This window comes from Hipposideros armiger, unplaced genomic scaffold (genome assembly GCF_001890085.2).
Source record: "Hipposideros armiger isolate ML-2016 unplaced genomic scaffold, ASM189008v1 scaffold_501, whole genome shotgun sequence".
Lineage (NCBI taxonomy): Eukaryota > Metazoa > Chordata > Mammalia > Chiroptera > Hipposideridae > Hipposideros > Hipposideros armiger.
The window spans coordinates 449,248-461,286 of NW_017731851.1; the positions used below are offsets into that span (position 1 = coordinate 449,248).

Below are 12,039 nucleotides of genomic sequence, written 5' to 3' on the forward strand. Positions count from 1 at the left end.
GGAAGAGTGCAATGATGGTGCCAACTTGGGCCAGTGAAGCAACATCCTCCACAACTAGACTGAAGAACCAAAGGACAGCAACTTGTCTGTTCCCCTTCGGCCAATTCCCCAGTGCTGTTCCCATCCCCCAATTCCCCAATAAGAGACACTGGGCAAGTTTCATAACCTTTCTGTTCCTTAATTTCCTCATCTGTAAATGAGTAATAATTATGCTAATCACATAAAGCTGAGTGGCTGGAATGCAGAAAATAGGCACTCAGAAAATGTGACCAAGTATTACTTTAGAATTAAGCTTTAAAATACTTTAAAAGTGAGATTAACTAAATATGATGATTGAAGATGAATACATATTTTATTTTCATTTTCATGCTTTTTTCTTTATAGGCAGTTAAAAGAAGAAAATAACAGTGGAAAAGAGAAATTAAGGATTATGGCAGTGAAAAACTCAGAAGTCATGGCACAGCTAACTGAATCTAGACAAAGTATTTTGAAGCTAGAGAGTGAGTTAGAGGACAAAGATGAAATACTTCGAGAAAATTTTTCTGTAATGAATGAAAACAGAGAATTAAAGATCCGTATTGCAACACAGAATGAGCGACTAGATTTGTGTCAGCAAGAAATAGAAAGTTCAAGGGTGGAACTGAGAAGTCTGGAAAAAATTATGTCCCAGTTACCAGTAAGTATATGTGAAAAGGAAAATTTTACTGAAGTGCTTTATATGAGATCATCATCTTGTGGTTGCTTTATTAACTTGTGTGTTTCTTTTTTTTTCTTACATGTCTATATTTTCAGTCATCAATTTCTTTTCTCTATATCCCTGTTTTTTTGTGCTTTCTGCTATTTCATCCTTTCTCAGTCTCTCAGATGCCATACATAATAATGGCACAGAATATTTAAAAAACAGCTTTACTGAAGTAACAACATCACTGATTTTTAGTAAATTTACAGGTTTTAGAACAATGACCACAATCTAGTTTTCAAACAATTCTATCATCTCCAAAAGATCCCTGTGCCCATTTATAATTAGTCCCTGTACCCACCTCACCCCTAGGGAACCACTAATCTACTTTCTGCCTCTAGAGATTTATCTTTTCTGGACATTTCGTGTAAATGAAATTATACACTGTATTGTCTTTTGCATCTGGTCTTTTGTATTTGTGATGTATATCAGTGTTTCATTTCTCTTTATTGTTGAATATTATTCCATTGTATCAATATGCTACATTTTATTTATCCATTCACCAATAGATGGACATTTGGGTTGTTTCTACTTTTGGACTATTATGAATAATGCTGCCATGAATATTTGCATACAAGTCTTTGTGTGGACATGTTTTCATTGCTCTTAGGTAGTTAGCTAAGGAGTAGAATTGCTGGGTCATATGGTAAATTTATGACAAACTGTTTTCCAATGTGGCTGTATCATTTTACATCCTCACCAGCAATGTATGAGTGTTCTTCTTTTTCCACATCCTTGACAGTATTTGTTATTGTCAGTCTTTTTTGTTTACTGCCATCTTAGTGGGTGTGAAGTGTTATAACATTGTGGTTTTATTTGCATTTCCCTAATGACTTAAGAGTGTTGAATAATTTTTCATGTACTTAATTTGAATGGCACAGAACATTAAAATGTATTTATGATAGCAGCTAACCATCTTTTCTCTTTGAGTTATATATATGATTATACTTATAAGTGAGGTTAGGAATATCTGTGTCAGAAATTTTGATAGATATAAAATAAAGGTGAGATCAGGAGAAAGCTATAGATAAATGTGTCATGGTTGGTCACATATGTATGGATGGTAGACTTTTACTAATTTTAAAGTGTCATGGAAATATGAAGCATATTGGTTGTTGGAAAAGTCATGACGTATTTTTTTCTATGTTTTTCGTTGCAAAAATGCGTCATGACTTTTTTGACAACCCAATAAAAGGGAACTTAGAAATCATCTGATTCAATACCATCATTTTATTGGTGGAGAAAAGTAGACTCAAGGAAGTAAGTAACTTGTCTGACTAGCTAATAGCAGAATTAAACTAGCTAGTAGCAGAATAGTTGACTAATATCAGAAAGTGGCAAACATCCTTTGTTGCCAGTCCTCTGCTATATCTACTTTTCTAGGATGCTGATTATTTGCTTAGATTTTTTTAATTTGCTTAGATTTTTTTTTTTTTGGTAATATTTTATTGGGGACTTGAGGAAGGGGAATAGCCAAGTTGTTGTCCTTACATTTTAGTTGTGAAGGGTACAGCTAGCTCAGCTCCAAGTCCAGTCACCATCCGGTCACCCGTCGGCAGCTCAGCTCAAGGTTTCATGTTCCATCTTAGTTGCGGGTGTAGATCACCATCCCATGTGGGAGTCGAACCAGAAGCCTTGTTAGGAGCACATGCTCTCACCAGCTAAGCCATCCTGCCACCCGTTGGCAGCTCAGCGGCAGCTCAGCTTGGGCACAGCTCACTGGCCCATGTGGGAATTCAACTGGTGACCCTGTTGCTCAGAACTCACGCTCTTAACCAACTGAGCCACTTGGCTGGCCCTAATTTGCTTAGATTTTTAATGCACTGCTTACTCTTGAAATTTGGTAATAATCAGCTGCAGATAGCATTCATTTTAGATTGATATTTTCATTTGACTCAGTTTCAAGAATTACTTGATAGGTGATTCTGAAGGTGGTGTGGTAATATATACTTGATCCTGTGTTTCATTCAGTGCTAAGAATAACAGTTCGGAAATGTGAATTTTTTTCATTTCTAGAAAGTGATTTGGTTATAGTTTGAAAGTAGTGGTCATTAAGTGCTTACCTTGCCCCTTTTACAACTAATTTAAAAGGTTCTGTGTTGTTCAAACATACAGAAAAGCACAGAGACTATTGTAGCACAGCATTTGCTAAATCTGGTAACATTTTACACTATCCACTTCAGGTATTTTTAGAATAAAATTTTACAGGTAAATAAAGCCTCTTTATATACTTTGTCAGATCCCAGTTCTCTCCTCGTCTCCTCAGAGGTAGAGGCCATTCTGAAATTCATGTATATCCTTCTTGTCTATATTTTAAATATTGCCACATACAAATGCATCTAGGGGGAAAAATACATATATATATACATATATACACATATATATATGTGTGTGTGTGTGTGTGTGTGTGTGTGTGTAGTGTAGTGTGCTTTGAAAATACTACATGGGTTGCTGTTGTTTTTCACTCAGTATTATGTTGTCTGATGTCTCCATAATGATTTATGTAAATGCAGGTTTATTTACCTATTGTAATTTTCCCATTTTCTTAATATTTCGTAATGTACTTATACATTCTCCTTTTGATGGATATTAGGTTGTTTCTATTAAATTCACACATCAGACTTGGAGTTCTGAATAAAAAAACAATTGCATCATACATTTTATAAATTTATATGTGTTTGTTTTAAACTTACAGTTAAAAAGAGAAATGTTTGGTTTTAAATCATCTTTTTCTAAGCACCAGAGGAGTAGTTTGTTAAACAAGGAAGACAACTACATTGGCTGCTGTGAGGCAAATAAAATGATGATTTCGGAATTAAGGTATGGTTTTCAGGTTCTGAAGCTGTAGAATACAGTGTTTTTTAAAATTGATAATTAAATTAAGATCTTTAATTGAAATATTGAAAAATACACAAAAATGTCCAGAGGATATTAAAATAAATATCCATGTTGTCACCACTAAGAATTGATTCTTCTTAACATTTTGTGATTTGTTTCAAATATTTCTTTAAATAAAAAATAAAACATTACAGGATAGATAATATATTTTGATTCTTACTACTGGTCCTGTTCTCCTCCTAAGTATCCACTATCATGAATTGGGTACATATTCTTCATTTTGTGTATGTTTACACTCATACACAGAAATATACTGTATGTTTATATTATTTGTAATTTTGCCTTTTCACTTAGCATCATTTAAAAAATCCTTTTATGTTGAGATAGAGTAATTAATGAATGCATGGATTAGTGTGGTTAGTTTAGTTTTTATTGCTGTATAGCAGTCTATCTTATAACTATGTCACAATATATTTATGCCTTTATTCATAGTTACCTTGTTTCTAGTTTTCTATTACAAACAGTGCTGCAAAGTATATACTTATACATATCAACTACAGTATGTGAGAAATTTTCTAGTATGTATTCCTAAATGTGAAATTGCTGCATCATGTGTGTACATTTTCAATTTTACTAGGTACTACCAAGTTTCTAAGCTAGCTGAACCAGTTTACAGTCCATTTGGTTTATAAGAGTTTGCATATGCTGCCCAATAGCTGACTAATATCAGAGTTTTAAAATGTTTACCATCTTGTAAGGTCAAAATGATATGAGATATTTTTACAGAATCTTTCTAATAATTTTTTACTTCTTTTCTAGGATTAAGCTTGCAATAAAAGAGGCAGAAATTCAAAAGCTTCAGGCAAATCTGACTGCGAATCAGTTATCTCACAGTCTTATTGCTCATAGTGACAACAAAGAAAGTGGCAAATTAAATCGTTTAGAAACAGAACCTATAAAACCAGGAGATGGTCAAGTAGGTGAGTATATTATACTGAATTCTATTAATAAATTATGATCAGATAAATTAACATTCTTTTAACAAATTATATATTTTTTAAAGAAGTGGATTATCAACTGGTTTCTGTTATCAGACATACTAAATATTTGGGTTGATAAGACAGCAAAAATTATTTCTAGTTATGGGTTAATAGTTACTAGTTATGGGTTATTACAAGTTATGGGCTGATAAGAGCAAAAATTATTTCAAAATTCTTGAACTTTGCATCAGTCTTTAAAAGTTTGCTTTATTGAAGCTTTGTCACACTAATTTATGTATGTTGTGTTTTCATTTTATTCAGTTCAAAATGTATATCTCTGCTGTGTGTTTATTTCCAAATATTTAGGGATTTTTCAGATATCTTTGTGTTATTAGTGGTAGACATTAGATCATTTCCATTAAACAACTTAATTCATGAATGAACCTGATTTAATTTTAAAAAATGTTTTGAGACTTAGTTTATTGGCCAGCATTTGTTCTATCTTGATAAATGTTCCAGATGCACTTGAAAAAATTGTATATTCGGTAATTATTGGGTGGAGTGTTTTTTGAACGTCAATTGTGTTAAATTGGTTGATAGTGTTGTTAGTTGTCTTTGTCCCTAATGATTTTCTGTGTACTTGCTCTGTCAACTACTGAGAGAGTAGTGTTGAAAGCTGCAGATTTATATGTGGGTTTTTTTTTAAGCTGAGCCATCCTGCTACCTGTTGGCAGCTCAGCAGCAACTCAGCTCGGGCTGGGAATAGAACTGCTGTTGCTCAGAGCTCGCACTCTTGAGCGAGCTCTTAACCAACTGAGCCACTCAGTAGGCTCTATATGTGGGTTTCTTAATTTATCCTTTTAGTTCTGTCAGTCTTTTCTTGTGATATTTTGAAGATATGTACATACACATTTAAGATTGTCTTCTTGTTGAATGGACCCTATTATTATAGTAAATGTCTCTTATTATCCCTGGTAATATTTCTTAGACTGAAATCTGCTTTGTCTGAAGTTAATATAGCCAGTCCAGCTATTTTTTATTGAGCAATAATTGACATACAGTCAATTATAGCACTGTATAACACTATATTACATGGTATTAATTTTAGGTGTACAACATAATGGTTTGATATATGTACATACAATGTATTGCGAAATGATGACCAAAGTCAACATCCATCACTACATATAGTTACAGACTTTTTTTCTTACTAGAACTTGTAAGATCAACTCTCAGCAATTTACAAATATACAATACAGTATTATTAACTGTAGTCACCACCCTGTACACTATATCCCCAGTCCTTATTTATCTTATAACTCCAAGTTTGTACTTTTTGACCACCCATTTCACACACCCTTGCCCCACCCCTAACCTCTGGCAACTACCATTTGTTCTTTGTATCTATGAGTTCAGTTTTTTCTTAGATTTCACAAATAAGTGAGATCATACAGTATTTTTCTTTCTCTGTCTGACTTATTTCATTTAGCTTAACGTCCTTAAAGTCAATCCATGTTGTTACAAATGGCAGGATGTCCTTTTTATGACTGAATATATTCCATTGTATCTATATATTACATTTTTTTTAATATATATTACATTTTCTTTATCTGTTCATCTGTCGATAGGTACTTAGGTTGCTTCCATGTTTTGGCTATTGTAAAGAATGCTGCAATGAACATAGGAGTACAGATATCTTTTCAAGATACTGATTTAGTTTCCTTCAAATAAATACTCAGAAGTGAAATTGCTGGGTCATATGACCATTCTATTTTTAGTTTTTTGAGGAACCTCCATACTATTCTCCATAGCGGCTGCACCAATTTACTTCCCACCAACAGTGTACAAGGGTTCTCTTTTCTCTAAATTCTTGCCAACACACTTGTTAATTCTTGTCTTTTTCATAATAGCCATTCTAATAGGTGTGAGGTGATAATTGTGGTTTTGACTTTCATTACTTTGATGATTATGGATGTTGAGCACCTTTCCGTGTGCCTGTTGGCCATGTGTAAGTCTTTTGAAAATGTCTATTCAGATCCTCTGTCCATTTTTAAATTGGATTGTTTGGTTTTTTTGTTATTGAGTTGTGTGAGTGCTTTATATATTTGAGATATTAACCCTTTATTAGATGTATGATTTGCAAATATTTTGTTTCATTCCATAGATTGCCTTTTCATTTTGTTGATTGATTCCTTTGCTGTACAGAGCTTTTTAGTTTGATACAATCCTACTTATTTATTTTTGCTTTGGTTGCTTTTGCTTTTGGAGTCAAATCCAAAAAAATCATCGCCAAGATCGATGTCAAGGAGCTTACCCCCTGTTTTCTTCTAGGAATTTTGTGGTTTCAGGTCTTGTGTTCAGATTTTCAATTCCATTTTGATTTTTGTTCATGGTATAAGATAGTGGTTCAGTTTATTCTTTTTCATGTGGTTATCCAGTTTTTCTAACACCATTTATTAAAGAGACTATCTTTTTCTCACTATGTATTCTTGGCCCCTTTGTCATAAATTAGTTTGTCATGTATGCATGGATTTATTCTTGGACTTTCTATTATGTTCCATTGATCTATGTGTCTGTTTTTATGCTGGTACCATGCTATTTTGATTACTATAGCTTTGGATTATGGTCTGAAATCAGGACACATCGTGCCTCTAAGCTTTCTTTTTTCTCAGGATTGCTTTGGCTATTTGTAGCCTTTTGTGGTTCCATACAAATTTTAGGATTGTTTGTTCTATTTCTATGAAAAATGCCATTGGCATTTTGATAGGAGTTGAATTGAATCTATAGATCGCTGTGGATATTATGGATATTTTCACAATGTTAATTCTTCCAATCCATAAGCATGAAATATCTTCTTTTTTTTTTTTTTTGCTTTCACTTTCTTTCATCATTGTTATAGTTTTCAGTGTACAGATCTTTTACCTTCAGGATGAAATTTATTCCTAGTTATTGTATTGTTTTTGAATTGATTGTAAATGGGATTATTTTCTTAATTTCTCTTTCTGATAGTTTGTCACTCAGCTATTTTTGATTAGTGTTTGCCTGGTATGACTTTTTCCTATCCTTTTAACCTGTATTTTTATATATAAATGAGTTTCTTATACATGTAGAATGCATATATTGGGTTGTCGGAAAAGTCATGATGTATTTTGTCTGTGTTTTTCAAAGGTCATTTATTTATATAAAGAACAAAGATCAATCAATGATATATTGCCCGTTTTGTTTGATAACATTTGGCCATCTTTCAGTGAGCTTCGTAATTCCTCATTCGTAGAAGGACCTATCTTTATTTGTGAAAAACTGAACAAGGTGCTGATTGACAGCCTCATCTGAATTGAACGTTATACCACGCAAGGAGTTTTGAAGAGAGAGAAACAAGTGGAAGTCTGATGGCGCAAGGTCAGGCGAGTATGGTGGGTGTGGCAACACATCCCATCCAAGCTCCAATAATTTTTGATGGGTGATCAAACTTATGTGTGGTCTCACGTTGTTGTGATGGAACACATCTCCTTTACAGTTAACAAGCTCTGGACATTTCTGGATGATGGATTTGTTCATACTGTCCAATTGTTGACAGTACACATTCGAATTGATTGTTTGGTTCCTTGGTAGGAGCTCGAAAAACACTACACCTTTAAAATCCCACCACACTGCGAGCATAACCTTCCTCTGATGAATGTCTGCTTTCGATGTTGTTTGAGGCGAATCATCACGTCGGGACCAAGACTGCGCACCACATTGTTGTAAACAATCCACTTATCATCTACCAGTTGTCGGTTGCTTCAAAAAAGGATTGTTTTTCTCACATTTAATGAGCATGTTGCAGATGTTTATACACGCCGTCAAATGAACTTCCTTGAGTTCATGTGGAACCCAAATATTGAGCTTGCTTATGTATCCCAGCTTCTTCAGGTGGTCGTGAACACTTGAATGATGGATGTTCAATGTTCCTGCAATCTCTCGTGTTATGTAACGTGGATTTGACTCAATCAATGCCTTTATTTTGTCGTCATCAACCTCGGTGGCCTCCCTGACCGAGGAGCGTCATTGAGATCAAAATCACCAGCACGGAATTTTGTGAACCATCGTTGGCACTGACATTCTTATAGAGCATTGTCACTGTAAAGTTTATGCAACTTTTCACAAGCTTGATGCGCATTCTTCCCTTTATGGAAGTAAAACAGTAAAATATGGCAAAAATGCACAGTTTGGTCTTCCATCTTCAACTTGTTGTAAAATCTCCAAAACTCAACAAAATCTCTTAATTTTTTTTTAGAATGAAGCTAGAACTGTCAGCTGTCAAATGGCATAGCAATAACATAGATGCGAATGACTCTAGAACTTGCAAAAATGAACTAGTGCCATGTATCACAAACAAGTGTCATGACTTTTCCAACAACCCAATAATTAGTTTTTGCTTTTATAACCAGTTAGACATGTTTTGCTCCTCAATTGGCATGTTTAGATCACTTACATTTAATGTAACTGTCAATCTTTTGGGGTTTAAATCTACCGTCTTGGTATTTGTTTACTATTTACTCTATTGGCCTTTGTTCATCTTTCCTGCCTTCTTTTGGATGAAGTATATTTTAGTATTCCAATTTTTAATCTCTACTATTGATTAACTATACCTCTTTTTTTTTAGTGGTTAACATATGCATCTTTAACTTATCAGTCTATTTTCAAATAATGGACTGCTAGCAATAGAAATGACAGCAGAGAAAATTAAATATCTGAGTTATTAGAATGATGGATTAGCAAAGGGAATGCCAGTTATTAGAATTGGTGATGAATATAATATGTCATAGATTTTCTAACATTGAAAAGTAAAGCCAATAGTGTAGAAAGTGAAATATTAATGATATGAAGAATTGATGGGAAGTGGCTATTTGTGAAACCCTTAAGGCCATAGTACATTGCTACTTGTTTCCACATCTGTGTGTTCTCATGCAATCATATACATTATGCCTTTTTAAAGCACTCCTGAAAGTTCAGTTACCTTGAGGTGGGGACAGGTGTGTACGTTTATCGTGGAGAAGAGGTATACGCAAACAACAACCTCTAAGATAACCTTCAGCAGTTATTAAAAGTATCGCTGAATTCTCATCAGTTAATTTGGACTGGGAATCACTATTTTCAGTTTTTTAATATATCAAAATATTCTTAATGATCTCAAGTTATCCAAATAAATTTTAGGATTAAGTTCAGTTAAGGAGACAGGACAAGGTTTGGGTTTTTTTAAACAATTAATATTTTTTTTTACAATGATTTCTATCCCAAAAAATGGAATTTTTAAAGGTTGAGAAGTGCTTTCTCTGTTATAAAAGAAGAGTCTTTCTGGTATGAAGGAAATATAGAAAAGTGAGTGATTCAGAACTTATTTCCATTTTGCTATATATTTAATTTAGGAAATGACTTACTTACAATGTACCTTTATACATTTTCCTTAATGTAAGTCTCATTCTCCATCCCTTTAGTATTCTTTAGATCGGAAACTAAACTTTGTTTATGATTAAATCTTTCAACATTGCGATACGTTTTTTTTCCTTCAAGTTTATATGGAACAATTTTCCTTTTATATTTATTGGCAGCAAGTATAAAAGATCAAAGTCAACATACTGTGAACAAGCAATATGAAAGAGAAAGACAAAGACTTGCTTTTGGAATAGAAGAACTACGTACTAAGTTGATGCAAATAGAAACTGAGAATTCTGATTTGAAGGTTAACATGGCCCACAGAACGAGTCAGTTTCAGTTGATTCAAGAGGAGCTGCTAGAGAAAGCTTCAAACTCTAGCAAACTGGAAAGTGAAGTAAGCTTGAATGAACTGTTTATATGTACTAAATTTTCATACAGAAAAAAGGTATTGTTGCAGAGTTTTGTAAAAATTGTATGTTTAAGTCCAGTTTTATACATTAAAAAAACTTACGGTACCACATAAGTTATAAATTCTTTTAAAATTACATTTGGAAACCTTTGGGTTTTAACCTGTGTTAAAAGTAGGAAAATACAGTCTAGTGGCTAAAAGGTCTAAAATTTGGTGGAACTTACGAGGTCAGACAACTAAGTTTGCGAACTCATCCTAGAAAAAGTGCTATGTACCTCATTGCTGAATATCACTACAGTCACCTTCAAAGTACTGCCATTGGGAAGCTTTGCACCGTTGTCAGCGCCTAGTCCACCCTTCAGAGCAATTTTGGAACTCTTTTTCTGGAATGGTCATCAGAGCTGTCGTATTACCCTTGATATCCTGAATATCATCCGAATGTCTTCCTTTCAATATTTCCTTTATCCTTGGGTAAAGAAAGAAGTCAGTGGAGGCGAGATCAGGTGAGTAGGGAGGGTGTTCCAATACAGTTATTTGTTTACTGGCTAAAAAGTTTCTCACAGACAGTGCCGTGTGAACTGGTGCTTTGTGATGCAAGAGCCATGAATTGTTGGCGAAAAGTTCAGGGCGTCTAACTTTTTCACGCAGCCTCTTCACTTCCAAATAGTAAACTTGGTTCAGTGTTTATCCAGTTGGTACAAATTCATAATGAATAACCCCTCTGATATTAAAAAAGGTTAGCAACATCGTTGCAACAAGTTCGTGAACTTAATTGTCAGACCTTGTATACTGAGTTGCACTCTTATTTTTTCCAAGTACAAGTTAATGTGGCTAGTACACATGTACAAGTAAAGGGTTTGGATTACGTAGTTGGTAGGAAAGTAGTGGTAATGGAGGATTTCAAATTTTAGCAAACTGCAGACCCACATGGGAAGGCTGCTTAAGCATGAAGATTTATGGATCCTAGGTAGTGATTTTGATTCAGTAGATAAGGAGTAATGCTCAGGAATCTATATTTTTAAACAACTGCCTGTGAATCTGGTACAAATATGCTGTTAGTTACATTCTGAAAAGGGATAATGTGTAAATATTTGATCTTCATTTCCACTGATGATTGAACAAGGATACCTTATTAGGTAATTGTGGACCAGGACCACATGTGTATATGTTACACTGAACCTTCGAACCAGAGGGTTTCTATGAGGGCAGCTATCTATGGGGGCATTTTATAAATGTCTGAATTGTCATCTTAAAGTTTGTAGCAAAGGAAAAGACCTGTGGGATAGGAACTGACTTAAATAATGGAAAAGGAGATTTCGTTAGCCTACAGTTATAGCCATCAGCTTACTTAGAAAATTGTCAAGAATTGAAACTTTAACTTTTTAAAAAGTTACAAAATTAGCACAGACTTATTAAAAATACAGAAAGGGACAAAGAATAAAATAAATCATTGATAATTCTACCACCAGAAATAACTACTGTTAACATTTTATTATACTAATTTCAGTCTTTAGCAGCTACTTTTTTTTTTTTTTTAAGATTTTTATTGGGGAATTGGGAAAGGGGAACATTGTGTTTTTCCAGGACCCATCAGCTCCAAGTCAAGTTGTCCCTCAATCTTAGTTGTGGAGGGCGCAGCTCAGCTCCAAGTCCAG

The 12,039-nt window shown here is 33.9% G+C and overlaps 1 protein-coding gene across 1 annotated transcript in view; it reads left to right on the top strand.

Moving 5' to 3' along the window:
* CCDC18 (coiled-coil domain containing 18) overlaps positions 1-12,039 on the top strand; it is a 107,320-nt gene that overhangs the window by 20,125 nt on the left and 75,156 nt on the right. The window contains exons 9-12 of the mRNA XM_019667547.1: positions 385-676; positions 3,435-3,559; positions 4,397-4,557; positions 10,149-10,369. Of these exons, the coding sequence (XP_019523092.1) occupies positions 385-676; positions 3,435-3,559; positions 4,397-4,557; positions 10,149-10,369 (799 nt within the window). The remainder of the gene's footprint in view (positions 1-384; positions 677-3,434; positions 3,560-4,396; positions 4,558-10,148; positions 10,370-12,039) is intronic.